General features: G+C 39.0%; 1 protein-coding gene across 13 annotated transcripts in view; it reads right to left on the bottom strand.

Moving 5' to 3' along the window:
* LOC117310661 (lysine-specific demethylase 6A-like) overlaps nucleotides 1-27,817 on the bottom strand; it is a 165,273-nt gene that overhangs the window by 103,891 nt on the left and 33,565 nt on the right. For all 13 annotated transcript variants that reach the window (XM_033850369.2, XM_033850368.2, XM_073799792.1 and 10 more), the window contains one exon: nucleotides 16,819-16,868. In XM_033850369.2, the coding sequence (XP_033706260.1) occupies nucleotides 16,819-16,868 (50 nt within the window). The remainder of the gene's footprint in view (nucleotides 1-16,818; nucleotides 16,869-27,817) is intronic.

Genomic DNA, 27,817 nt, shown 5'->3' with positions numbered 1-27,817 from the left:
AAAAAGAAGGTCTTCCCTGGTGGGGAAGTGGTTGAGAGTCTGCCTGCTGATGCAGGGGACATGGGTTCGTGTGCCGGTCTGGGAGGATCCCACGTGCTGTGGAGTGGCTGGGCCCGTGAGCCATGGTCGCTGAGCCTGTGCGTCTGGAGCCTGTGCTCCGCAACGGGAGAGGCCACAACAGTGAGAGGCCCACATACCGCAAAAAAAGAAGAAGAAGAAGGAAGGAGAAGGAGAAGGAGAAAAGAAGAAGAAGAAGAAGAAGAGGAAGATGAAGAGGGGACTTCCCTGGTGGCGCAGTGGTTAAGAATCCACCTGCCAATGCAGGAGGCATGGGTTCGAGCCCTGGTCCGGGAGGATCCCACATGCCATGGAGCAACTAAGCCCATGCGCCACAACTACCGAGCCTGTGCTCTAGCCCTCATGAGCCACAACTACTGATCCCACGTGAGACAACTAGTGAAGACTGCGTGCCTGGAGTCCATGCTCCACAAGAAAAGAAGCCACTGCAATGAGAAGCCTGCGCATGCAACGAAGAGTAGCCCTCACTCGCTGCAACTAAAGTCCACGCACAGCAATGAAGACCCAACGCAGCCAAAAGTTAATTTTTGAAAAAGAAGAGTACCTGACAGAAATGAAATGTGGCCAGTTAAACCTAAAATTTAGTCAAGTCCATTAAAAAAACTTTGCCAAACTCCATAATTACAACCATTGAACTTCAGTTCTTCATACAATATGTATGATGGTGGCAAGGAAAACCTATGAAATTGTCTGCTAATATGTAGATACAATGAAAACAAAGACATTTTTAAAAAGAGTAAAATTAAGTTATATTGGAATAAGATTTGTACATTACACTTGAAAGGGTAAAATACTGTCATACTTAAGGGATCTCCAGAAAAACAGAACTTCATGATATGAGAGAAAGATCAGGGCAGGAGGGGAGGTGGGGTGACTTGTAAAGTAATTGATGAGCAAGTTCTTTAATTGGTCATAATTGTTTACCTGGTGATACAAACCTTCATTCCTGAAGGGTGTATTTACTACTTCTGTCTGGATTGTTTTTCAGTTTCCCAGTGACCTTAATTACAAGGAGCAGTAGTACTAAGAGATGCCCTGAGGAATTTCCTGTATGGCCATTGTGCAGTCCCTCTACCTTATGGCCATTATGCAACAGTAGTCCAATTTCCCCTTTCTACTTGTCAGAATGAATCACCACAGCCAGAAAAGAAACTCTTTTCTTTGCCTGTTGATTCCAATTGAGGCATAAGGAGTCCAAATTACCAGGAAGCACTCTTAACTTTCAGCTTTCAGTTTAATGGAATCATTGGTGTGTCTACTGGTGAAAGCATTCCTCCCTTTGAAACTAACACCTCATCTCTTTCCCAGGAAAGCATAAGGTCATGGGGAAAGGAAGCTAAATTTGCTAGCAGGTCACTAAGGGTAACAGTAAGTGGTGCTGAGGTGACATCACCAAGATGGCAACACAGGTTGTTCCCAACTTCAGTCCCCCTCACTAGAAGACCAACTAACAAATACTCTGGACAACACTATGAAAATCCCAGAACATGGGGCTAAGACTGACACACATCCCTGGACCTCAAACACCAAGAGGATGTCTTAGAAGGGTAAGAGGACCAGCTATACTCTGACTACACTGCCCCTCTCCCAAACTAGCACAGCAACATACCAAGAGGGATCTGTCAGGCCTATGGTCCCTCCAGTGGGCAAAGGAGAGTCCAGGGTGGATATCCAGCTCCCCCAGCATGATGAGTGACATCCAGAGCATGCACTGAAGTCTTGCCTCATGGGGATGGCAAGAAGACTATGCACTGCTTAACCAGCGGGGATCAGAATATGACTGAGGGATAGGGCTTAATAGCACTCAAATCGTGATAGAACAAGTTTCCCTTGTAGGGGTGCTAAGTAGAGAGCCCAGAAAATGACTCTTATTTTGCAGAGCCACTCCAATGGCCACACCTGACGAGTGAACTCAGCTCACAGTTATGCCTGATTCAGGACCCCAAACAATTACATTGCCAGCTTTGAAGACTTTTTTTTACCACCTAGCTGAGGCATGGCTAATTCACAGTATGCCCTGCTCTGTCCCCAAGCCCCAACCATCAGCAAACCCAACCACATAATCTGGGAAACTGCACAGCCCATCCTACAACAGTACTTACAACAGCACTTGAGCAAAGAGGCCAGCAAGTAACTGTGCACTACTAGAAAAAGCTGGTGGCTCCAACTGGCCAAGGCACTTGGTGCACAGTTCTGATTAAAGTCCCTAGCCAGCAAGCCATACCAGCCCTGTCTGAGCAGAAAGGCAGATTCATAGTTCCACTTACTGCTCAGTACAGCCCTAGTCTCATCTAATCAGGAATTCTAACCACAACATTTAGGAAGATGTGTCACCCATCTTACAAGCCACTTAGGATGGCGCCTGAGCACAGAACTCACCCAAAAGCACTGCACATCTGGATAACCAATGCAGCAGTCCTGTCTGGCCAAGGAAGCTGGTAGGCAGCTCTGTCAGATTAGGATGTCCAACCATCATGCCCTAACGGCCAAGGAAACCATGCAGGGAAGCAAATTCGCAGACCTAACCAAAAACTGAGTACAGGACCATGTCCCACACTATCGATAAACCTGACCAGAGAATCCAGGCAACCAAGGAGCCCATTCTACAGCTACACATGTGCAGAAAATCAAGCGAACACTCCTATCCAATGGTTCACAGACAGAGTGACCTCTTAACCTCAGAGCTTAGGCAATGTCTCAACACACACACAAAAACCTCATATAGCAAGCCTCACCTGCCCAAGGAGGCTGTAAACTGACCTGTCTATAATCCCAAGTTGAGCTAACTGGTGAACTGCCTCTGACAAAGAAAACCAGATAAATCTGGAAAAGGAGACCATCACTCAAATGTGCAAAGTATAAAGATTATGAAGAATCAGGTGAAACTGACACCACCAAAGGAAACCATTAAAATTTCAATAATTGAGCCAAAAGAACCAGAGACTGTGAGCTGTTTGACAAAATAATTCAGAATAATCCTCTTACAGAAGTTTATTAAACTAAAAGAACACACAGAAAGACAACTAAATGAAACTAGGAAAGCAATAATGAAGAAAACAAAAAATTCAAAAAAGAAATTTTTTTTTAAGGGTCTTCTAATGAAAAATACACTAGTTGAACTAAAGAACTAAATAGAGAATTTCACCATCACACTCAACCAAGCAGAAAACAGAATCTGTTAACCAGATGACTGTCATTTTGAAATTATCCAGCTGGAGGAGTAAAAAAGAAAAGTAATTGGAAAAAAAGTTAAAAAAGCCAAGAGGACTTACGAGACATCATCTAAAGGAAACAATATTCACATTTTGTGAATGCCAGAAACATAAAACAAAAAGAAAAGGCAAGAAAAGTACATGTAAAAGAAAAATGGCCCAAAACCTCCCATATCTTGGGGGAGAAATGGATATCCTAATTGCTTAGGTCCAAAAGACTCGTAGGGTGAACTCAAAAGAATCACACCAACACACATTACAACTGTTAAAGTCAAAGACAAAAACGAATTCTGAAAGCAGCATAAGAAAAGTGACACATCATAAGCAAGACTATAAGCGGATGTATTATCAAAATCTTGGCAGGCCAGAAGAGAATGGGATAATATATTCAAAATACTTAAAGAAAAACTGTCAACCAAGATAACTATATGCAAAAATACTCTACCTGGGGGGAGAGGGGGAAACTGTCCTTTAGAAACAAAATAATACTCAAATAATGAGATAATTTCCCCAATCAAACAAAAACTAATAAAGCTCATCAACACTGCCTTACCAGAAATCCTAAAGGGAATTTTTAAGAGGAAATAAAAGGATGGTATTTAACACTGTAAAAACATATGGGTATATTTTAAAACTCACTGGTAAAGGTAAATATGTAAGTCAAAAATCCATGTATCTAACATTGTAATGGTGGTGTGTAACTAATTTATAAGTCTAATTTTAAGTTAAAAAACAATGACTAGGGAATTCCTGGCAGTCCAGTGGTTAGGACCTGGCACTTACACTGCTGGGGCCTGGGTCCAATCCCTACTTGGGGAACTAAGATCCTGCAAGCCGTGTGGTACGACCAAAACAACAACAAAACACAATGACTATAATAATTTATTATTGGATATACAACCTAAAAATATGTAAAGTAACATCATCAACTTAAAACTTTAATGGAATAAGTAAAAGTGAAAAGTTTATATTACTATTAAATTATTATCAGTTAAAATAGAATGTTACAAATAAAAAATACTTTAAGACTCATGGTAAACACAAAGGAAAAATTTGTAGCAGTTATCTAAAAGACTGTCATAAAGGAATCCAAGCATATCTGAAGAAAAATTTATCAAATTGCAAAGGCCAACACCAACATAGAAAAAAAGGAATAAAGAACTACAAAACATCAGAAAACATTAAAATGGAATTAGTAAATCTCACCTATCAATAAATACTTTATGTGGAAATGATTAAATTCTCGACTCAAAAGACAATAAATATTAAAAAAACAAGCAAACAAACCAAGATCCAAGGACATACTGCCTAGAAGAATCTCAAGGGATAAAAAGAAATATTACTATGGCAACCAGAAGAAAGCAGCAGTAGCTATTTTTACAACAGACAAAACAGATTTTACACTAAAATTGGAGCAAGTAATATATTAAGCAAATCCCAAAAGACTTAATAGTAAAAATAAACATCAACACAAGTTAGAAACTTTAGTGCCCTACTCTCAACAGCATTTAGATCATCCAGAGACTCCATAGAGAAACAGTGAATGTGAATAACTGTATAAGCCAAATGAAAAATGTCCCATCCAACAAAGGCATAATATATATTTTTTTCTAAAGCACCTATGGAACATTTTCTAGGATAAATCACATACTAGGGAACAAACAATTCTTTAATAAATTTAAGAACACTAAAGTCATACCAAGTATCTTTTCAGAACACAATGGTATGAAGTAACAGGAAGAAAACAAAAATTCACAAGTGCACGGAAATTAAACACCACACTCCAAAACAACCAATGAATCAAAGAAGAAATTAAAAGAGAAATTTAGGGACTTCCCTGGTGGTCCAGTGGTAAAGAATCTGCCTTACAATGCAGGGGACGCATGTTTGATCCCTGCTGGGGTAACTAAGATCCCACAAGCCACAGGTCAACTAAGCCCATGCACCACAACTATTGAGCTCGCACATCTCCACCAGAAAGCCTGTGTGCTGCAAACTACAGAACCCACGTGCCCTGGAGCCCCGGGCGCCACAACTAGAGAGAAACCCACGCCCCGCAACAAAAGATCCTGCATGCCTCAACGAAGACCTGCTGCAACCAAAAAACTATAAAACTAAATTATAAAATAAACATTTTTAAAAAAAAAAAAAAAAAAAAAAATAAACATTTTTTAAAAAGAGAAACTTAAAAGTATCTTGAGACAACAAAAGCACACACAACATATAAAAAACCTGACACTGGAAAAGTAGTTCTAAGACATAAATTTATAGTTAATAAAGTCTCAGATCGAGATGAAAGAAGAATCTCAAACGACTTACTTCACCCCTTAAGGAAACAGAAAAAGATCAACAACCTCAGTCCAAAGTTAGGAGAAGAATGAGAATAATGAAGATTAGAGAACAGATAAATACAATCTTCCAAGACTGAACAAGGAACAAATAAAAAATCTGAATAGACCAATAATAAGTATGGAAATTTAATTGGTAATAAAAAAATATGCCAAAAAAAAAAATATGCCAAGACAGAAAACCCAGAAACAGACTCCTCCATTAGTGAAGTCAACCAAAGATTTAAAGAATTAATACCAACTCTTCTCAAACTCTTCCAAAAAACTGAAGATGAAAAAATACTTCCAATCTTATTTTATGAATAACCCTGATACCAAAGCCAGAGGATACTACCAATAAAAGGAAACTATAGACTAAAATCCATGGTTGAATATAAATAACAAAATTCGGAACCAGGTATCAGCAAACTGATTTCAACAACACATTAAAAGAATTATACACCATGCCCAAGTGGGATTTGACCGTGGGATGCAATGCTGATTCAACATATGCAAATCAATAAACGTGACATACCACATTCACAGAAGCAAAGAATAAAATGATATGATCAACTAAGCTGATGCAGAAATATAATTTGACAAAATTCAACATCCACTCATGATGAAAACTCAAAAACTGGATACAGTGGGAACATATGTCAACGTAATAAAGGCCATATATGGCATAACAAGACCTAACATCATACTCAACTGTGAAATTTGAAAGCTTCTCCTCTAAGATCAGGAAAAGCATCTATTCAACATAAGTACTGAAAATCCTACCCAGAATATTCAAGTAAGAAAAAAAAAAGGGCATGCAAATCAGAAAGGAAAATATAAAATACTCCCTGTTTGCAAATGACGATCTTATACATAGGGAGTCATAAAAACACCACCAAAAGAAAGAAAATTCAATGAATTCAGTAAAGATGCAGCATACAAGATCAACTGCAAATTTCAGTTGTTTTATACCTTAACAATTAGCTGTTAAAGAAAACAACTACATTCATAATAGTATCAAAGACAATTTAAAAACTTAAGAATAAATTTAACCAACAAGCTGAAAAATCTATATTCTGAAAACATACAAATCTCATGGAAGAAACTGAAAAGACACAAATTAAAGGAAAGATACCCATTTTCATACAAAGAACATGTTAAAATGTCCACACTACCCAAACCTTCTACAGATTCCTTTCAATCCTTATCAAGATTCTAGTGGCATTTTTTGCATTAATAGAATCAATAAAATTCATATGAAACAAAAAAAGACCCTGAATCACCAACACAATCCAAAAATAGAAGAACAAAGCTGGAGATACCAACTCTCCTGATTTCAATCTATATTACAAAACTACAGTAATCAATGAACATGATACTGGCATAAAACAGATACACAGACTCATGAAACAGAATTAAGAGTCCAGAAATAAACCCATGCATATATGGTCAGGTAATATGCTTTGACAAGGGAGCCATGAATTCTCAATGGAGAAAAGACATAACTTTTTAATAAGTGGTCCTAAGTAAATTAGAATTCACACACAAAACAATGAACACTAGAACGCTATCTTACACCATTCACAAAAACAAAGGAACAGATTAAAGATTAAAACAAAGACCTGAAACCATAAGACTCCTAGATTAAAACACAGGGGAAAAGCTCCCAGACAGCTGTCTTGGCAATGCTTTTTTTGGGTATGATACCTAAAGCACAAGCAACAAAAAATAAAGAAATGAGACTACATCAAACAGACAAACAAAAAGCCTCTCCATAACAACAGAAATGATCAACAAAATGAAAAGGCAACCTATGGAGTGGAAGAAAAATTTTGCAAACCACACGTGATAAGAGGCTAATATCCGGGCTTCCCTGGTGGTGCAGTGGTTGAGAGTTTGCCTGCCAATGCAGGGTACACGGGTTTGTGCCCCGGTTCGGGAAGATCCCACGTGCCGCGGAGCAGCTAGGACTGTGAGCCATGGCTGCTAAGCCTGCGCGTTCGGAGCCCGCAACAGGAGAGGCCACAACAGTGAGAGGTCCACATACCGCAAAAAAAAAAAAAAAAAAGTCTGTTGTTTATAAAAAAAATAATCAGGCAAAATTTAATGAAACTACTAATTTTGTAAACAAATTATTCTGACCTTGATTCTCTGATAAAATAGGTGGTGAGAAAAATATGTTTACAATGGAAAACTATAATGTGACCTTTGGATTCAGTCTTGCATATTTACCAGTCCTTGACAAATACCTCCAATTTACACCTCTCTAAATGGGTGCTTCCAAATTTTCTCCATTCTGAGAGAAATGGAGAAATTCCATTCCATCCTTAACAATTAGCTGTTAAAGAAATACTCCCTGTTTACGAACTGAAAACCCTTTTAATAATTGGAATAATTACGAACTGAAAAGCCTTTTACCCAGAGCCCTGAAAGCTGATGTGACACGACATCATATAAATTTCAAGAATATTACCATAACAGATCATTAATGAACAAACTGACTGGTCCTCTCATAAAGTTTGTCATCACAATTCAAACCAGTAATTCTATGTATTGCCCCTGTTGTCCACACTCTACCATCTACTGATGCTTTGAGTCCATCATCTACAGATCTTGACTGTCCTCTGGAATCAGAAATGGGGTTTTTAATATTTATTCTTTGTTTTTCTGTTATTTTCACATAAATTCGCCCCTCCTTAAATGCTTGCTGCCTAGCCCTGAACTTCTATTACCGTTACTCAACAGACTATTCAGTTGGTCCTAAATGTACAAAAGGCTATAGAACAAGAAATGAACTAACATTGTTCTAAGAAAGAAGAATGTCTCTTCACTCCTTTAAACAATAGTGGGAACTAACAAACTATAGGTCAGATTCCGGAACCTGTGCCTAAGCACATCTGCACATTTCCTTCTAAAATTGCAAGAACCACATTAAGTGGGTTTAGCAAAAGTGCCTCATCCTCTGTATGTGAAACACGCAGTATCTAATCGGGGTTACTCATACTCCACTACTCACCTTGATGAGGATGGCTTAGCACAAACTGCCTTGTTATTTCTTTTAGTAATTTTCCAAAGGCTGACCCTTACAGGGCTCCTTGGCAATAAATTCCTACTTGCTCAGGCTATATTCAGAACTGGCCCCGGTTCTACATTGAATATCATTTCCTCAACTGCAACAGCACTGAAAAACAATGTTTTTCCACTTTAATTCTTATCCTCCTTTGAAAAACTAACAAACAACAACTATAAAAACACCAGCAAGATAACTCCCTTGCTTGCCTGATGAGTCACAGGCATGAAAATGAAATGAAAAAAGGCTATTTAATAATCTTAATGCCCCCTTCAAGGGAATCATTATTTTTGTCACCTTGTGGAAGAATTCCTTCCTCTGGAACTAACACCTCTCAGTCATTCTAGCATGAAGTTGTAGGTACAAAAAGCAAAAATGCTGCTATTGGATAACCAGGGTAATAGTGGGTGCCACTCCCAATTCCACTGTCTTGATTGCTGGACCCATGAATGCTAGCTATTAGAAAAACACCACCAATTCAGAGCATTATAAATCTCTTGGTGAACCCTGCCCCAGCTTTGCAACACACTGCCACATAACTGGCACTGTAACTGAGTCTTCAAAAGGCCCTTTCACTTCTCTATCAAGCCAGCTGCTGTTTCAGGATAATGGGGGACACGATTAACGTCACTGAATTTCATAACATGGGAGTCCACTGCTGTATTTCTTTTCCTGTGAAGTTAGTTCCTTACTCTGATGCAATTCTGTGTAGATTACCACAATATTAGATAAGGCATTCTGTAAATCCACGGATGTCAGTTTTGAAACACTGTCTGCAGGAAAGGCAAATTGGTATGCCAGCAAATTTCTATTCCAGTGTCGATAAATTCCTGACTCTTTCATGATGTAAGCAGTCCACTGTAATCAACCTGGCACTGAGAAGCTACATGAACACCTTAGGGAATGATGCCATATCAGGAATTGAATGTTACTGTCTGTTGCTGACAGACTGGGCACTGGCATTGGTGAGTGAAAGCCCATGGTGCTGAACACCTGCAACACTTTGTCTCTGCCTCCATTAAAATTCTGTCATGTGCCTGTTGGACAATGACAGATGTGGCTGGGGAAAGAGCCTGTGCTATGCGCTTTCCATTAAGTGTACCAACATATGTAGGAATGCCAGAAAAGAGAAAAGACAGGAAAAAAATATTTCAATAGTAAACAGCTAAAAACTTCCCAAATTTCAGGAAAAACTTTATCTGTATGTCAGTAAGCACAACTAAAACTCAAGAAGAATAAATGAAAAGACATTCAGAGACAGATCACTGTAGAAAATGTTGAAGATCAAACACAAGGAGAAAATTCTGAAATCAGCAAGAGAAAAAAACTCTCTTACAAAACAAAACAGAAAACCAAATCAGATTAAGCCGATTTCTCCTCAGATACTGTGGTGGTGAAAGACAGTGGGCTAGCATAATCAAAGTGCTCAAAGAAAACAAACTGCCAACCAAGAACTTTCTATCCTAGCAGAGTTTTCAACTATGAAAGCTAAATATTTGTAGATTATAAGAGAGAAAGAATCCACTTCAAACACACCCACCTTACAATAAATATTACAACAAATTCTAGTGAAGTTCTTTAGGCTTAGAACAAGTGTCCATGTCAGGTTTTCAAAGCCAAAAAACGGGGGTACGGGGAGGGTGGTTTAACATCTAATTATACAGGTATGGGACACAGCAGACCACATACATATTTCTTTTCTTTCCTTCCTTCTAACTGATTTAAAAACCAGCTCTCCATATAACTATTATTATGCCAATTAATATATAGTAATATAACTTAATGATAGAACAATGAGTTAAGCTGGGAACAAAGCTATACTGGACTACAGAAAAGACTCAAGATGGTCAAGAACAAATGAAGACAAACAGATATGGGAATTTAAGAGGCTAAAATACAAAAGCCAAACATACAATCTTTTTTTCTTAAACCTCAACAAATTACATAAATTAATACTATAACAACATACTACTACATAGTTCATACACACATACATAACAATGTTAACTGCTGAAGGTCCAACAAATAAAAGAAGGCAAGTACATAATGTCATATTAAGAGTATCATTTCTATATCTCATAGGAACTAGTTTAGTATAAATCAAGGTAAAGTCATATAACTTGATATATACATGGTAAGCACTAGGGCAACCATTAAGAAAATAACTCAAAAACATATAATGAAAATACTTGAAGAAATTAATTTTAAAAATCTGTTTCATGCAGTAAAGCAAAAATAGAAGAAAAAGAGACATACAAAAGAAGTACATTGGCAGATATATATGCAATATTTTAATAGTAACATTAGACAAAATTGGATTAAATAATCAGTGCACAAATTATCAGACTGGATAAAATTAAAAGATCCAACTGTATGCTGTCTTCAGGAGACATACTTTAGATTGAAAAACACAGACTGTAAATAAAAAGATGAAAAGCAATGAATCATGAAAACACTGATTATAAAAATTCTGGGGGGCTTCCCTGCTGGCACAGTGGTTGGGGGTCCGCGGGTTCGTGCCCCGGTCCGGGAGGATCCCACATGCCGCAGAGCGGTTGGGCCTGTGGGCCATGGCCGCTGGGCCTGCATGTCCGGAGCCTGTGCTCCGCAACGGGAGGGGCCACAGTGGTGAGAGGCCCGCGTACCACAAAAAAAACTCCAAAACTTCTGGGGACTTCACTGGTGATCCAGTGGTAAAGAATCCACCTTCCAACGCAGGGGACACAGATTCAATCCCTGGTCAGGGAATGAAGATCCCACATGCCACGGGGCAAGTAAGCCCTCGCACCATAACTACTGAGCTCCTGCACCTCACCTAGGGAGCCTGCGTGCCGCAAACTACAGAGCCCATGCGCTTTGGAACCCACACACCACAACTACAAAGCCCAGGCGCCCTGAAGCTTGCACATCACAACTAGAAAAGAGAAAATCCACACAGCACAACTAGAGAGAAGCCCCCCACTGCAACAAAGAACCTGAGCGCCTCAACGAACGATCATGTGTGCCTCAACGAAGATCCCACGTGCCGCAATTAAGACTCACAGCCAAAAATAAAATTAAACAAATAAATAAAAATTCTGGAATGGCTATACTACTACCAAACAAAATTCTTCAAAACCAAAAGAACGTTAGTAGAAATAAAGCAGGACAATAAAAATAATTATGTGACATGGAAATGTTGGCTAACGCTACAGTTTCAAATGCTTTGTGTATAAATGTTTCACATCAACACGCTATATACACCTTAAAGACATAGTGATACATGCACAGGTCAATTATGTCTCCATAAAGTTGGAAGAAAAATTTAAATAAAATAATTTATCCACCAAAATTACATAGCAACTCTTATACATGCATCCAACAAAACATATGACACAAAACCTATAAAAATGACCCCCAAAATAAGCAATTCATCAGTAACTGGAGGCTCTATCTCATATTCAATGTAGATGGAATCACCAGAGAGAAAGAACACAAACAGGGAATAGATAGCTTAAACAAAACTTTAACCCACCAAACTTAACCAATATTTAGAGAATACTTCAAATAAAAACAGAATATACATATTCCTCTCATACACATTAAACATTCTCCAAGATAGAACAAATATTATGCTGCAAAATAAATCTGAGTAAAAGATGAATTGAAATAATATGAAGTATGTTCTTTGGACAAAACAAAATGAAATTTTTAAAAATAATATCAGAAAAAAAATGTGGAAATTAAAGAATATATTCCTGGGCTTCCCTGCTGGTGCGCAGTGGTTGACAATCTGCCTGCTAATGCAGGGGACACGGGTTCGAGCCCTGGTCTGGGAGGATCCCACGTGCCGCGAAGCAAGTAGGCCTGTGAGCCACAACTACTGGCCTGCGCGCCTGGAGCCTGTGCTCTGCAACAAGTGAGGCCGCGATAGTGAGAGGCCAGCGCACCGTGATGAAGAGTGGCCCCCACTTGCCACAACTAGAGAAAGCCCTCACACAGAAACGAAGACCCAACCCAGCAAAAATAAATAAATTAATTAATAAACACCTACCAGGGTTTCCCTGGTGGCGCAGTGGTTGAGAGTCCGTCTGCCGATGCAGGGGACACAGGTTCGTGCCCTGGTCCAGGAGGATTCCCACATGCTGCGGAGCAGATGGGCCCGAAAGCCATGGCCGCTGAGCCTGCGCGTCCGGAGCCTGTGCTCCGCAACACGAGAGGCCACAACAGTGAGAGGCCAGCGTACCGCAAAAAAATATAATAATAAAATAAAATAAAACAAAATAAAATAAACACCTACCAACAACATCTTAAAAAAAAAAAAGAATACACTCCTGAATAACCAGTAAGTCAAACTAAGAATCAAATTCTCAATAGACACAGAAAAGAAATCTGACCAGGGGCTTCCCTGGTGGCGCACTGGTTGAGAGTCCGCCTGCTGATGCAGGGGACACAGGTTCGTGCCCCTGTCTGGGAAGATCCCACATGCTGCGGAGCAGCTGGGCCCGTAAGCCATAGCCACTGAGCCTGCGCGTCTGGAGCCTGTGCTCGGCAAAGGGAGAGGCCACAACAGTGAGAGGCCCGTGTACCGCAAGAAAAAAAAAGAAATTTGACCAAACACATCACCTTTTCATGATTAAAAAAACATAACTGAATAAAATTAGAAAGAAACTTCAACTTGATAAAAGATAGCTAAGAGGGCTTCCCTGGTAGCGCAGCAGTTAAGAATCCACCTGCTGCTCTATTTACAATAGCCCGGAGATGGAAACAACCTAAGTGCCCATCATCGGATGAATGGATAAAGAAGATGTGGCACATATATACAATGGAATATTACTCAGCCATAAAAAGAAATGAAATTGAGCTATTTGTAATGAGGTGGATAGACCTAGAGTCTGCCATACAGAGTGAAGTCAGAAAGAGAAAGACAAATACCGTATGCTAACACATGTATATGGAAAGTAAGAAAAAAAAATGTCATGAAGAACTTAGGCGTAAGACAGGAATAAAGACACAGACCTACTAGAGAACGGACTTGAGGATATGGGGAGGGGGAAGGGTGAGCTGTGACAAAGCGAGAGAGAGGCATGGACATATATACACTACCAAACGTAAGGTAGATAGCTAGTGGGAAGCAGCCGCATAGCACAGGGAGATCAGCTCGGTGCTTTGTGACCGCCTAGAGGGGTGGGATAGGGAGGGTGGGAGGGAGGGAGATGCAAGAGGGAAGAGATATGGGAACATATGTATATGTATAACTGATTCACTTTGTTATAAAGCAGAAACTAACACAGCATTGTAAAGCAATTATACCCCAATAAAGATGTTAAAAAAAAAAAAAAAAGAATCCACCTGCCAATGCCAGGGGACATGGGTTCGAGCCCTTGTCCAGGAAGATTCCACATGCAGTGGAACAACTAACCCCATGCGCCACAACTACTGAGCCTGCGCTCTAGAGCCCGTAAGCCTCAACTACTGAGGCCCGCAAGCCTAAAGTCCCTGCTCCATAACAAGAGAAGCCACCGCAATGAGAAGCCCCACGCACTGCAACGGGAGAGTAGCCCCTGCTCGCCATAACTAGAGAAAGCCCGTGCGCAGCAACGAAGATAAATAAAATAAAATAAATAAGTTAAATAAATAAATGTTTAAAAAGATAGAAATAAGTGTCAAGTGATGAACTTCCCTGGTGATCCAGTGGTTGGGAGTCTGCTTCCCAATGCAGGGGACACAGATTCGATCCCTAGTCGGGGAACTAAGATCCCACATTCTGCGGGGCAACTAAGCCTGCGTCCTGGAACTACTGAGCCCACACACTGTGGAGCCCACATGATGCAACTAGGAAGCCCACACGCTCTGGAGCCTACGTTCCACAACCAAAGAGAAGCCCACACACCACAATGAAAGATCCCGCATGCCACAACTAAGACCCGACACAGCCAAAAAATAAATAAATAAATATTTTTTAAAAATTAAAAGTGAAATTATGAAAATAATTCTATTTATAATAAAATATGGTTCAACTATATGTTATCCACAAGACAAAATTTACATTCAAAGATACAAGTAGTTTAAAAAAAATAGTTTTTCATGTGTGGTACCAACACAAAAACAGGCATAAAAGATCAACAGAACCGAAAGTTTAGAAATAAACTGTTTTCCGTTTCTTTGAACAGAAAGTCTAGAAATAAACCAACAGATTTGTGGCCAAGACTGGTGACAACAGTGTCAAGATCATCCAGTTGGGGAAAGAATTTTCTTTTCAACAAACACTGCTAGGACAACTACATATCCACCTGCAAAACAATAAAGTTGAAACCTTACCTTACACCACACACAAAAAAATTAACTTAAAATGATCAAGAACATAAGAGTTAGAGCTAAAACTACAAAACCTTTAAAAGAAGAATGTGGATAAAACTTTATGACTTGGATTGGTACTGGATATATGGTACAAGCAACAAAAGAAAAAAAAAGCTATATGGGAATTCATAACAAAACTTTTGTGCCTCAAAGAACTCTATTAAACATGAAAAAAAGACAACCTAGAGAATAAGAAAACATCAGCAAGTCAACTAGATATATAAATAATATTGCAACTCAATTTAAAAGGGGCAAAGAATCTGAATAGACATTTCTCAAAACAAACAAACACCAATGTCCAACAAACAAACAAGAAGATGTTTTAACACTGTTAGTCATAAGGGCAATGAAAATGAAAACTAAAGTGAGAAAACATGTTACACCCATTAGGATGGTGGAATTTAGAAAAGACAGAACAAATGTTGGCAAGAATACGGAGAAAATTAGGTCTTCCTACAATGAGTCAGAATGTAACATGGTGGAATCACTCTAGAAATTAGTTTAACAGATCATCAAAAAGTTAACAGCACAGCAAAATTCAGCTCTGAGGTATACTTCCAAAAGGAATGAAAATATGTCTTCAAACAAAAACAGGGACACAAATGCTCAGATCAGCATGATTCATAGCCAAGGAGGAGAGACAGCAAATGTCCATCAACCGACGGAATAAATAAAATTAATATCCATAAATTGTAATTTATAGTTCTAAAAAGGAATGAAGTACTACTGCTGATACATGCTACAGCAGACACAAACCTTGAAAACACTAAGTGAAAAAAGGAGTCCAGACTAGACAAACATACAGAAACACAAAGTAAATGAACACTTTCTTAAGAAAGGGATCATGGGGGACTGAGAGAGAATACTTGTTCTCATTATTGTATGATAAAAATATTTTATATAGTCTAAAATCAAAGGTGGTAAAGGATACACAAACTTTGTGAATATATTAAAAATAATTAAATTGTACCCTTCAAATGGGTGTATTCTATGGTAGATGAATCATACTTCTATAATACTGTTATAAAAAAAGAATAGTAGTAAATCTAAATAAACTTATGTGAATGTTTCTGGATTAAATAAACCTTCATACTTAACTGTTTCTTTCCACTCCAAGTACTTCACAAAAGCCAGCAACAATTTCAGTTACATTAGGGGTCAACACATGGGTTTTCAAACTCCTTGGGTAACCTAAAATTTCTTTGCAGGTAACATAACACTACCTATAACTAATTCTCATAGAAGTGATATATAGAACGGATATTATAGGTTATATCCTATTATAAGATAAATTTGTTTTGAAAAGCAATCTATTATTTAGCTATCTGTATCATATTTGAAAGCACATATGCATTGAAAGATTAATCTGCTAGCTAGTTAAACTTTACTGCTTAAATTAAGATAAAACAGTGGATAATTTATCCTTACACTCCATTCTTACTTAGATAGATTTTCTAACATGGATGACTTTAATTCTCCTCAGAGATACAACCATAGCCTTTTAGCCTGATTCACCCATCTTTAAAATCACCATTATGCATCCTTCATCTATTCCCAGCTACACACTTTTAAAAAAGGAACAGATTTTTTTTTACTTGATTTTGTTATTAAAGTATCACACTTAGAATGTCTTTTTAATTAGTCAGAAAAATACTAATTACGAACAATATACTTCACACAAAACAGCTGGCACAAAATACCTTTCTCCCCCTTTCCATGTTCCTTACTTAGAATTAGTATTTCATATAATTTGCCCCAAAATAACAAAATTGGTATTCAAAGGTGCACTAACCTTCCAGTAGTCAGACTGTAAACTGTAGTATCTCTGATAAGCAGATAATGCTGAAAAAGGGAAAATAGTTATTAGTCCAATTATGTCCTATTTAAAAAGCTACAACACAGATTTTAATATTTTAATACAAGCTGCCCATCATACCTGCCTTTCCACAAACAGTTATATAAACAGCAAACAATTTAAAGTTTATGCCCTACCAAGTTAATCACCTATGGAAATAATAATTATAATGGAAAAATAAATAACCTACAGGAGACCAGGTATATAAACCATCATCAAATCTCATCCTTGCACTTAGAAAAATGTAAAACCTTGGCACTTACTTTAATTCACTTGATCTCCCTCATCAACCAAATGTCATGAAAATTTTCTAAGTCTGTTTTTACACACTATAATGAATTTTCTCAAAATCCAACACTTTGCAGAAAGATAAAACCTGAGCTGTAATAAACCCTTGTTTCTGGTGCTTTCTTTCACATAATCAATATCATCTTGGGCTACTAGCTTCAATATAATTCCAAGATGGTTATTCCCACACTCCCTAACCATCTAAAGGCAAAAAAGTCTGGAATCACATAAAGAAGTTCCTGTCAGCCTAAAAAAAAGGCACATAAGAAAAGGCACATAAGGCAAAAAGGTAAATAGGAAGTCACATAAGCCAGGGCTCCCCAGCCGCCGGGCTGTGAACTAGTACAGTCCTTGGCGTGTTAGGAACAGGGCCATACAGCAGGAGGTGAGCAGCAGAAAAGCAAGCAAAGCTTCACGTGCCACTCCCCATCGCTCACATTACCACATGAACCATCTGCGACCACTGCTACCCCACCATCCCACCCCCCATCCGTGGAAAAATCCACGAAACCGGTCCCTGGTGTCAAAAAACCGGTCCCTGGTGTCAAAAAGGTTGGAAACCGCTAAGATAAGCACATCAGAATTAGTGGGGACATTCTTTAAAACTAAGAACAACAGGAAACTCCATCGTGATTCCAAAGGAATAAGAATGTCTTTGAACTATTTGTTAAAGTTCCCAAGGGACAACGTTTAGAATGAAATACACTTAGGAATGAACACTGCCTTAAAGTCAAAGTAAAATAAGAATATTACACTACACGAAAGGAAGAGCAGATTGTACACAAGTATTGTAACACTGAGGATTTTCATATCTTCAACAATCATTTTTATGAATTTCAGACATTTTCTCAATAAAGCCAAAAACATCTAATATCCTTTCATGAAAATAACTAGAGTTAAGAGAAAACAAGACTTAATGAGAAAAACTTGCTTTTTCAAGTATTATCATAAAATTATAATAATAATAATTTCAAGATAACCAAATGTGTGGTTAAAAGACACTACTATATATGCTAATCACTGCGTACAACACATCTGAGAACGGACTGACTAAAATATTTGTTTTTACAAAAAAATTTGAAGGAGCAAGGCTAACACAAGAAGTCACAGATTACCAAAGCAGACACTCACGGAGAGAATCAACCCTAGAAACAAGTGTCAGGGTACAAAAGTTCACGGCAGACATTCCTGAGATTTAAACATCCAGGGCTCCCAGGCAAACGAGGAGCCCCACAATACTCCAAGACTTTCTTCTAGGGGCCCAGTAATATTGCCACATGTTAACCCGAGAAAAAGCTCCACAAGCTTCTGGCCAAAGAATGGGAAAAAGAACAATTTTTAAATACCCCAGAGCATTCTGGTCGTAACAATCCGGAAAGTAAGAAAAATAATTCCAGCCCACTCCAGTCATCCTATCCAACCTAGAAGGAAGAAAACTGAGAAATTCTGATGCAATTCACTTTGCAAAGGCATAGGCTAACTAAAAAGACTGAGACCTAATCATAAGACTACAGAACACTTTTCCCTCCCCTAACACCTTGCTACCCCATTACTAAAGGCCTATTTACAGCAGTTCTTTTTAACTCGACATGGTACATCATGTCGAGATACCAAGAAAAAATTACAAGGCACACCAAAATAAAAAAAAAAGAGAGAGAGAGAGAAAGAAGCAAGGGGCACAGCAAGCATCAGAAACAGATGTGGCACTGATGTTGGAATTATCACATCAGGAAATTTAAAACAAGTACAACTAATATGCTAAGGATATGTAATATATAAAGTAGAGAGCATACAAGAATGGAAAAACAATGTAAACAGAGATATAGAAGGCCAACAATTTCAAGTAGAAATGCTAAAGATCAAAAACACTATAACAAAAATTATGAGAGTCGCAGTAGATTAGATAGATACTGCTAAGGAAACGGTATCTGAGATAGAGGATTTATCAAAAAAATCCTCAAAAACCCCTAAAAAGGGAAGATGGGGGAAAAAAGAACATAATATCCAAGGCTGTGGGACAACTAGCAAAGGTTTAACAAATGTGTTACTATCCTAACAAAAGATAAAGAAATACTATACTATCAAAAGATAAATAAAGGAAGAGAGCACAGGAATTATTTGGAACAATAATGAATGAGAATTTCCCCCAAATTAATGTGAGACAATAGACTATAGATTCAGGAAGCTCAGAGAACACCAAGCAGGGAAAATGACCAAAGCAAAAAAATACACTGAGGCATATTTTCAAACTGCAGAAAATGTTTATTTAAAAAAAAAGAAAAAAAGACCATGGATACATACATGGATAGTAAGGCTAATGTATCTTTTGTTTTGTTTTTTTGACTGTAATAATAAGAACTGTATTGAATGATGTCTTGAGAGGGGAAAAGTAGTGGATAGGAATGATGACAACAGAAACAGCTCGGAAAAGATAATTCAAACCTATCTTCAGTTAACAAAGCCAATTATTGACATATAAAGAAATGGGGAAAGTCAAGAAAATAGATGCTTCTAAATCTGTTGATGAAGTTTTTGATGAAGCTGTGAAGATTTTTGACAAAGAAGGCTAACTCTAAACCTGAAAGCATCCTTTAAATAATGCTTGAAAATACTGCTTTGATAGCTGCTATCAAAACCCGTTTTTTACATCTCAATTAATGTAATCGAGATGTATAATTACATCTCAATTAATGGCCAGAAAGTACGTAATAAGACAAATTAAATTTTTAATATTTTTTTTGGAGGGGGAGGGTCACAGGAGTAGACAGTAAATTTGAGTCTAACTTCATCTTAGTTACGGTGCTCACAAAACAAAAAAGGGCATTAGCTAGTTTTTGTTTTTACTCAAAAAGAATATCCCTTTTATTAGTTTATAGTTTATGCCTTCTGTGACCAAAACTTTTAGTATGTCTATCCCTTAGTAATTACAACATGCTTGGATTAGAGATTCCCCGCGTCTTTTTCTCTTGAAGGTTTTAAATTCCCAGAATATTAAATTGTAGGCCAAATTCCAAAAGAACTTTTCATGGGGTCAGTTCCAGCACAATGTGTTTGGTAAACTAACTCATGAAATGAATTCCCATAAGTGTTTGAGTATTTATCAAATAACTGACCATTTCCGATAGAAAAGTAAGAAAACTTAGGCTTCGTTTTACTGCAACTTGTACAAAGTTGTGTGACAGGGCACAGTCTTTGCTTCCAGGGATTGGGATGGGGGCACTGCGGGGACCTGGCAGAATTATCACCTTTATTTTGACATAAATCTGAGGGTAAGGGGCAAGCATCACACCCTGGACATGTATTCCTTATGCTCTATTATATAATGTTATTAACGATTAAACTGATCTTAACAAAATTCCTAGCAGTGGAACCTTGAAATGCATGTACTTAGATTTATGGTCAAATTTTTTAGTTAGCATTTTAATTTTACTTCAAAGTTATTTTCTTTGTTTTCCAGACTAAGCATAGGGTTAGTACAAAGGAGACCAAATCTAATGGTTACATTTCCCATTTGTATTTTATTTTCTTGAATATTTTTTCATAGTACCTTAAGAAGATTTAAAAATCAATGCACTTTGGTCAGAAAAACAACACATTTATCGTATTTAAAAAACACACAAAGAACTCTTGAAACTCAACCATGGGAAAACAGCCTGATAAAAAATGCACCAGAGAACTTAACAAACACCTCACCAAAGAAGAGATACAGAGGGTAAAAAATCATAAGATGCTTTCCATCATGTCATCAGGGAAATGCAAATTAAAGCTATATACTTATTTAGAAAGGCCAAAATCAAAAACACTGACCATACCAAATAATGGCGAGGCTGTGGAACAGAAACTCTCATTCATTCCTAGGGAAAGCAAAAATGGTACAGCCAATGGAAAACAGTTTGGCAGTTTCTTACAAAGCTTACACATACTGCTATCATATGATCCAGCAATCATACTTTTTACCCAAAGGAGATGAAAACTTTATATCACTATGAAAATCTGCACATGGAGTTGCCTCTTGCCCAAGTTCCCATTTTAAAGTTTAGATATCTCCCTTTAAGGAAACAGGCTGTCAATCTTTCTTTCTCCAGCTCATCAACATGCTGCAGAAGCTATATTCCAAGCAAGTGCAAATGACAGCTAGGGCTACTTTGCTCTACAAGCTCACATTCATGGGATGGAAGCTCTAATGCACAAACAGCAGAGAAACCTATGTTCTCTAATTGCCCTTACCTATATCATACATGGAGGGAGACTCCATGTCAGGAGAGGCAAGGTACCTGTCTAACACCTGCTACTATATCAGAGGATCATTCCAAAAGAACAAGGCCATTTATCCCACACTCCAGTCCTGGAAAACTGAGGCAGAGGTTCTATGTTATAGAACACAGAACTCAGTGGCTGTCCCTAAATGACTGAATTTACAAGGAAAAGAGGTTAGAAAAGTTAAAAACTAACACTATTGTTGAAACCAATGTAAACTTTTTCATATTAAGTAATTAAGAGGAGGTTGTTAGCTCTAAGAAAGCAAAAATCAAGTACCTGACAAACGAGTTGTACCCACAATACTATATAAATAACTCTCAAAACTCAATAATAAAACATAAAACAAAAAGTGTAATAATAAAAGAAAAACATCACAGACTAAGACAGCAAATAAGCACAGGAAAAGATGTTCACCATCATTATGGAAATGAATCATACTAACAATAACAAGTTCTGACAAAGATAAAGAGCAACCATGATTCTCATAAACTGCTATTGTAAATGCAAACTTGGAACAGCTACTTTGGGAAATCATAAGCAATTTGTTGTAAAGTTATAACAAACTTACCAGCAATGCACTGACCCAGAAATTCACTCCTAAGTGAAATTAAAACTTAAATTCATACAAAAACCGGTATGTAAAAATTTTAGGCACTTTTTCCACAACTGCCAAACTTCCTTCAATGGGTGTTGGGGTACACAAACTGTCGAACATCCAGACTACAGACTATTGTTCAGCAATACCAAGTAAATATCAATACACCCAATAACATGAAGAAATCTCAAGTGTGTCATGCTAAATTAACAAAGTTCAAACTCAAAACATTGTCTAAAATCATCCTAACAGAAAACAAAGCCCAGGTCTCTGATAATTCTGTGGCGTCAACGTATCAGAACTGTACTACTTGCCTCCAAACTTCTTAGGTGAAAGAGAAAAATGCTAAATACACAGATCACTCATGGTACTTTTAATAAAGGATAGTTCATTAATTATTTTAAGTCTTTATTGAATTGGTTACAATATTGCTTCTGTTTCAGGCTTTCGCTTTTTTGGCCCCAAGACATATGGGAGCTTAGCTCCCAGACCAGGAATTGAACCCACACCCCGCTGCATTGAAAGGCAAAGTCTCAACCACCCGACTGCCAGGTAAGTCCCTAAAGGATGGTTTAAAAAGAAGTAATTTTAGAGCTTCCCTGGTGGCGCAGTGGTTGAGAGTCTGCCTGCTGATGCAGGGGACACGGGTTCATGCCCCGGTCCGGGAAGATCCCATATGCCGCAGAGTGTCTGGGCCCGTGAGCCATGGCTGCTGAGCCTGCGCGTCCGGAGCCTGTGCCCCTCAATGGGAGAGGCCACAACAGTGAGAGGCCTGCGTACCGCAAAAAAAAAAAAAAAAAAAAAAAAAAAAAAAAGTAATTCTAAAAGATACAACTAACTTTTTTATAAAACTATAAATGAAAAATGCAAATAAAAATCAAATCAAGCCAAAGTATCAAATACAGACCACATTTTTGTATCTAATATTTAATGAGTAAGTTGACACATGATTCAAAACAATTATTAAAAATTATCCTTCTGAAAGAACATCTCTCTGTGCCCATGGGCATACATAATCAATCAGTGTTCAACAGTTCTAGTCAGTGAAGCATATAAAGCTGAGTATGAACTTAAAACCACTGCAGGCACCAAAACAAATTATAAACAAAGTATATATCACTGAGACAGGTTGGGAACTGGGACCCTTTACTGCAGTGCTTGCTCCTCTACCTGTGCAACAATAAGGGACTAAAAATAACTGTGCACATGTACAGTTGGGGCAAATTATGAACAAGTTACAAAAAGACCAAAAACCACCTACCACAAGGTGCCAGGAGAAAAAACGGTACGGTGCACAATTTCCTGCACACAGCACCAATAAAGGGAGTGAGCAGACCACCCAAGCCACCTCTCTGGCCTGACCCCTAGATCCGCCCCTACCCTCACCCCATTTAAGGGACCAGCTTATCCCCCTTAGGGAGTAAGCCACGGAACCTGTTAACTTGTTTCTGCTTCCCCCCTCCGTTGCAGTACTGAGTCCCAATAAAACTTTGCCTTTATTTCTCTTCTAGCCTCTTATCAATTTCTACAGATAAAGTCCAAGAACTATGGTCAGTAACATCACCAGCATATTTTATACCTTTTTATGACAACATATTAATGTCAGTACTGAATTTCCCTAATATATTGCTTAGCTAAACTTAAAAATTTTTTGTTTTTAGTACAATTATCAATAGCAGAGAACCATGAAACATACTAAGTACAGACTTAAATGACAAAGAAAGGTATATACTATACTAGTGCATAAAACTGTAATAGGAAAGAACAATTCTGACTCCATATTAGATGTTTTTTATTTTAATCTGTATTCTATTGCTTTTGCTTTGAGTTAAATTCAGGCCCATAGCCTGAAATATAGAGGATAGCCTATTCTCAAGGCTCTGACCTTTAAGAGTATACCACTTTTCCATTCACATAGAAATAAAAAGTTGCAGAACAGAGAATAACATATTTTTTGCTGGAGGTTTACAGGAACATCATGACCTGACCTGAGTGGACAACTATAAGAACAAAGGATTCCGATACCGAAAAGTATGCAACGAACAGCCACTCCCTTCCTCTTTTAGTATAAAAGAAGCCTGAATTCCGACTGGGGTAAGATGGTTCTCTAGGACAGTGGACCAGTTTCGTGGAAGACAATTTTTTCATGGACAGGGCGGGGGTGGGTGGGGGTGGTCAGGCAGTAATGTGAGGGATGGCGAGCGGCAGATGAAGCATCACTCCCTCTAGTGATCGGGGATTGGGGACCCCTGCTCTAGGATATTAGTCTACCATCTTCTCGGTCTGCTGGCTTTCCAAATAAAGTCATTACCCCTTGCCCTACCAGCTCATCTCCCAATTTAATGACCTGTTGTGTGGCAAGTAGAACAAGTTCGCACTCCGTAACAAAACTAGTACAGTATTATTAAAGCAAAGCATGGACAATAAGTATTCATTACTAAAAATAACCTAAGCTGAAGTAACATAATCAATTTTCTGATTTTGAAAAAGTTCAATATTTAGAGAATTTTTAAGGGCCTAAAGGAAAGAAAGTATCAAGCTGAGAAATTAAGAGTTAAAGATACACTTTAAATGCTAAGCTAAAGAGATTCCCAGGTGGCACAGTGGTTAAGAATCTGCCTGCCAATGCAGGGGACATGGGTTCAAGCCCTGGTCCAGGAAGATCCCACATGCCGCGGAGCAACTAAGTCCGTGTGCCACAACTACTGAGCCTGCGCTCTAGAGCCCGTGAGCCACAACTACTGAGCCTGCGTGCCCCAACTACTGAAGCCCATGTGCGTAGAGCCCGTGCTCTGCAACAAGAGAAGCCACCGCAATGAGAAGCCCACGCATCACAACGAAGAGTAGCCCCTGCTCGCCACAACTAGAGAAAGCCCACACGCAGAACGGAGACCCAGTGCAGCCAAAAATAAATAAATTTATAAAAGAAAAAAAATGCTAAGCTAAAAATTTAACTTCTAGGACAAGGGTTCTCCAAGTTTAATCCCAGATGACTCAGTTACCAATTCCACTAGGAAATCCACATCCTCAGGCCCTATCTCAGATATCAGTGAGTGAGAAAATCTGGGACTGGATCCCATCAATTGGTGTTTAACACACTGTAGGTTTCTGATACACTCTGAAATTTGATAAGCATTGTTTTAGGGGCTCAGAAGTGAAACTTCTACAAAGGGAGTTTGGAGCAGCTGGGCCCGTGAGCCATGGCCGCTGAGCCTGTGCGTCCAGAGCCTGTGCTCCGCAATGAGAGAGGCCACAACAGTGAGAGGCCCACGTACCACAAAAAAAAGAGAAAAAGAAAAATAACAAAAAAAATCAGACAAAGGTATGTCACTGATCAAATAAAATTTATATTTTAAGGCAGGACAAGAGAATTTAAACATAAAATTCTCTCTGTGTGTCCATCTGAACCTCCTTCCTCTATCCCTAATGTGCAGGGTGCAACCTGCATTACACATTAACCAGACCTTCTTAAAGACTGGAGTGCCTGCTGAACCACAAGGTTAATTTTTTTCCAGTCTTCTAATGCTAGCAAATGTAACTTAAATAATAGCGCTCTTTCCAACTCTGTAGGGGTCCATGGTAACTTGCTGCTACCTTTATATGTGCTTACCTAGACTACACATCCTTGGTGAATTTTATGTAAAATGTCAGTATGTCATGTGATATATGATCCTTTGTCTCCTTTGTCTTGAAAATGTATTATGACTCTGCCTTCGACTTCTAATAGAACACTTCTCAGAGTGTCTGTCTCCTGGGTTATAATCCTCGATTTGCCTCAAATAAAATTATTTGTTTCTCTTCTTTATTTGGTTATTAATTCAAGTTTCATCAATATTTCCTTGGTGCAGCTGGCAAAATAACAGAGATGGGACACCTGGAGTCTACCCTGAACCAGCGCTTGCTACCAGCACAGGCCCTATGCCCCACCCCCATTCTCAGTATTCCTTAGGTGCTTTAGTGAGTTCTCCTGATATCCAAACATCATTGCTTTAAATGATGTCCTGAATTTTATTCGAATTGGTTTTCCTGGGACTTGGAGTCCTAAGGGGATACCAGTACATTTCCTGGGCAGGGACACAGGGTAAACTGTAAAGTGAGCTGCGTTGGCCAGCCTCTTTTTTTAAATCTGTCTTAAATTGGAAAGATTATACATATGTGGTCTGAACTAACTGTTTGCTGGTGAAATGACAGACTGACCCTGCTCTGCTCAAAATAACAGAGACTTTTGCTCCTTCTAACCACAAGGAGTTCTCAGCTAACTGAGAATCTAGCAGAAGTGTCTGAGGATCAATCCTCTGCCATGTACTGGACCTACAGGAGATCCAACTACAACTACTAAGTAAATTCGGGAAGGGGGTGGGGGGAGACACAGACACAAGGGCACATGTACAATAAGGCTGATCACCTAGTGCTCTGAGCACCCACAACAGTTTTAGACTGTTGGAGAGAGAAACCAACACATATAGAACACTTGAACCACAGCCAAGGGTACTCCTTGGGGAGCTAGACTCAGAAGGAGCTGATCCATCACACTGTCCTCAGAAAGTTGTTCACATCACATCTGACTTGGGCTCCCAAACAGAAACGGTGCCACAAAGGACAACCAGCTCACTGAAGGACAGCTGCTCACTGGAACTCCAGCTCTCTTCATGTACAATGGAGATGGAGCCAGTGCTTGCAAGCACTTGTCTGAGCTATTAAATGGCCAGGATCAAGCTCTTCTGACATACCAAAATTATAGAAAAAACCAAATTGATAAAACATATTTTCAAACTTGTGACCTTGAGAGAAAAAAAATATTCCTAGAAGAAAGCTCTTAAGTAAACACAGCAAACATCACCTGACACTACAGTCTTGGCTCAATTATTAAAACCTAAAACTGATATTTCAGGGCCTCTCGCCATCTGAGATGGCCCACACTGTCTGTGGAGTGTGTTTCTCCCAAGGCCACTCTTACCTTTTGAGAAGGACTGCATTCTGTCTATGGAATGTGTACCTCTCTAAATAGAACCATTGCTTCCTATCACTTCGTCTCTCACTGAATTCTTTCTATGATGAAACATAAAGAAGCTGAGCTTCATTAAGTCCTTGGGCCAGATGGTGGAGGAGAAGGACACGCACTCACGCCCTCTTGCAAGAGCACCGGAATCACAACTAACTGCTGAACAATCATCAACAGGAAGACATTGGAACTCACCAAAAAAGATCAACCGCATCCAAAGACAAAGAAGTCACAATGAGATGCTGGGAGGGGCGCAATCACAATAAAATCAAATCCCATAACCGCTGGGTGGGTGACTCACAGACTGGAGAACACTTATACCACAGAAGTCCACCCACTGGAGTGAAGGCTCTGATCCCCACGTCAGGCTTCCAAACCTGGGGGTCCAGCAACGGGAGGAGGAATTCCCAGAGAATCAGACTTTGAAGGTAGCAGGATCTGACTGCAGGACTTCCACAGGACTGGGGGAAACAAAGACTCCACTCCTGGAGGGCACACACAAAGTAGAGTGTGCATCGGGACCCAGGGGAAGGAGCAGTGACCCCATAGGAGACTGAACCAGACCTACCTGCTAGTGTTGGAGGGTCTCCTGCAGAGGCGGGGGGCGGGGGGGAAGCTGTGGCTCACCATGGGGACAAGGACACTGGCAGCAGAAGTTCTGGAAAGTACTCCTTGGCGTGAGCCCTCCCAGAGTCTGTCATTAGCCCCACCAAAGAGCCCAGGTAGGCTCCAGTGTTGGGTTGCCTCAGGCCAAACAACCAACAGGGAGGGAACCCAGCCCCACCCATCAG

The sequence above is a fragment of the Tursiops truncatus genome (assembly GCF_011762595.2).
Source record: "Tursiops truncatus isolate mTurTru1 chromosome Y unlocalized genomic scaffold, mTurTru1.mat.Y SUPER_Y_unloc_2, whole genome shotgun sequence".
NCBI classification, from domain to species: domain Eukaryota; kingdom Metazoa; phylum Chordata; class Mammalia; order Artiodactyla; family Delphinidae; genus Tursiops; species Tursiops truncatus.
The sequence above is the reverse complement of the archived record's forward strand: the minus strand, read 5'-3'. Positions and strand labels throughout refer to the sequence as shown.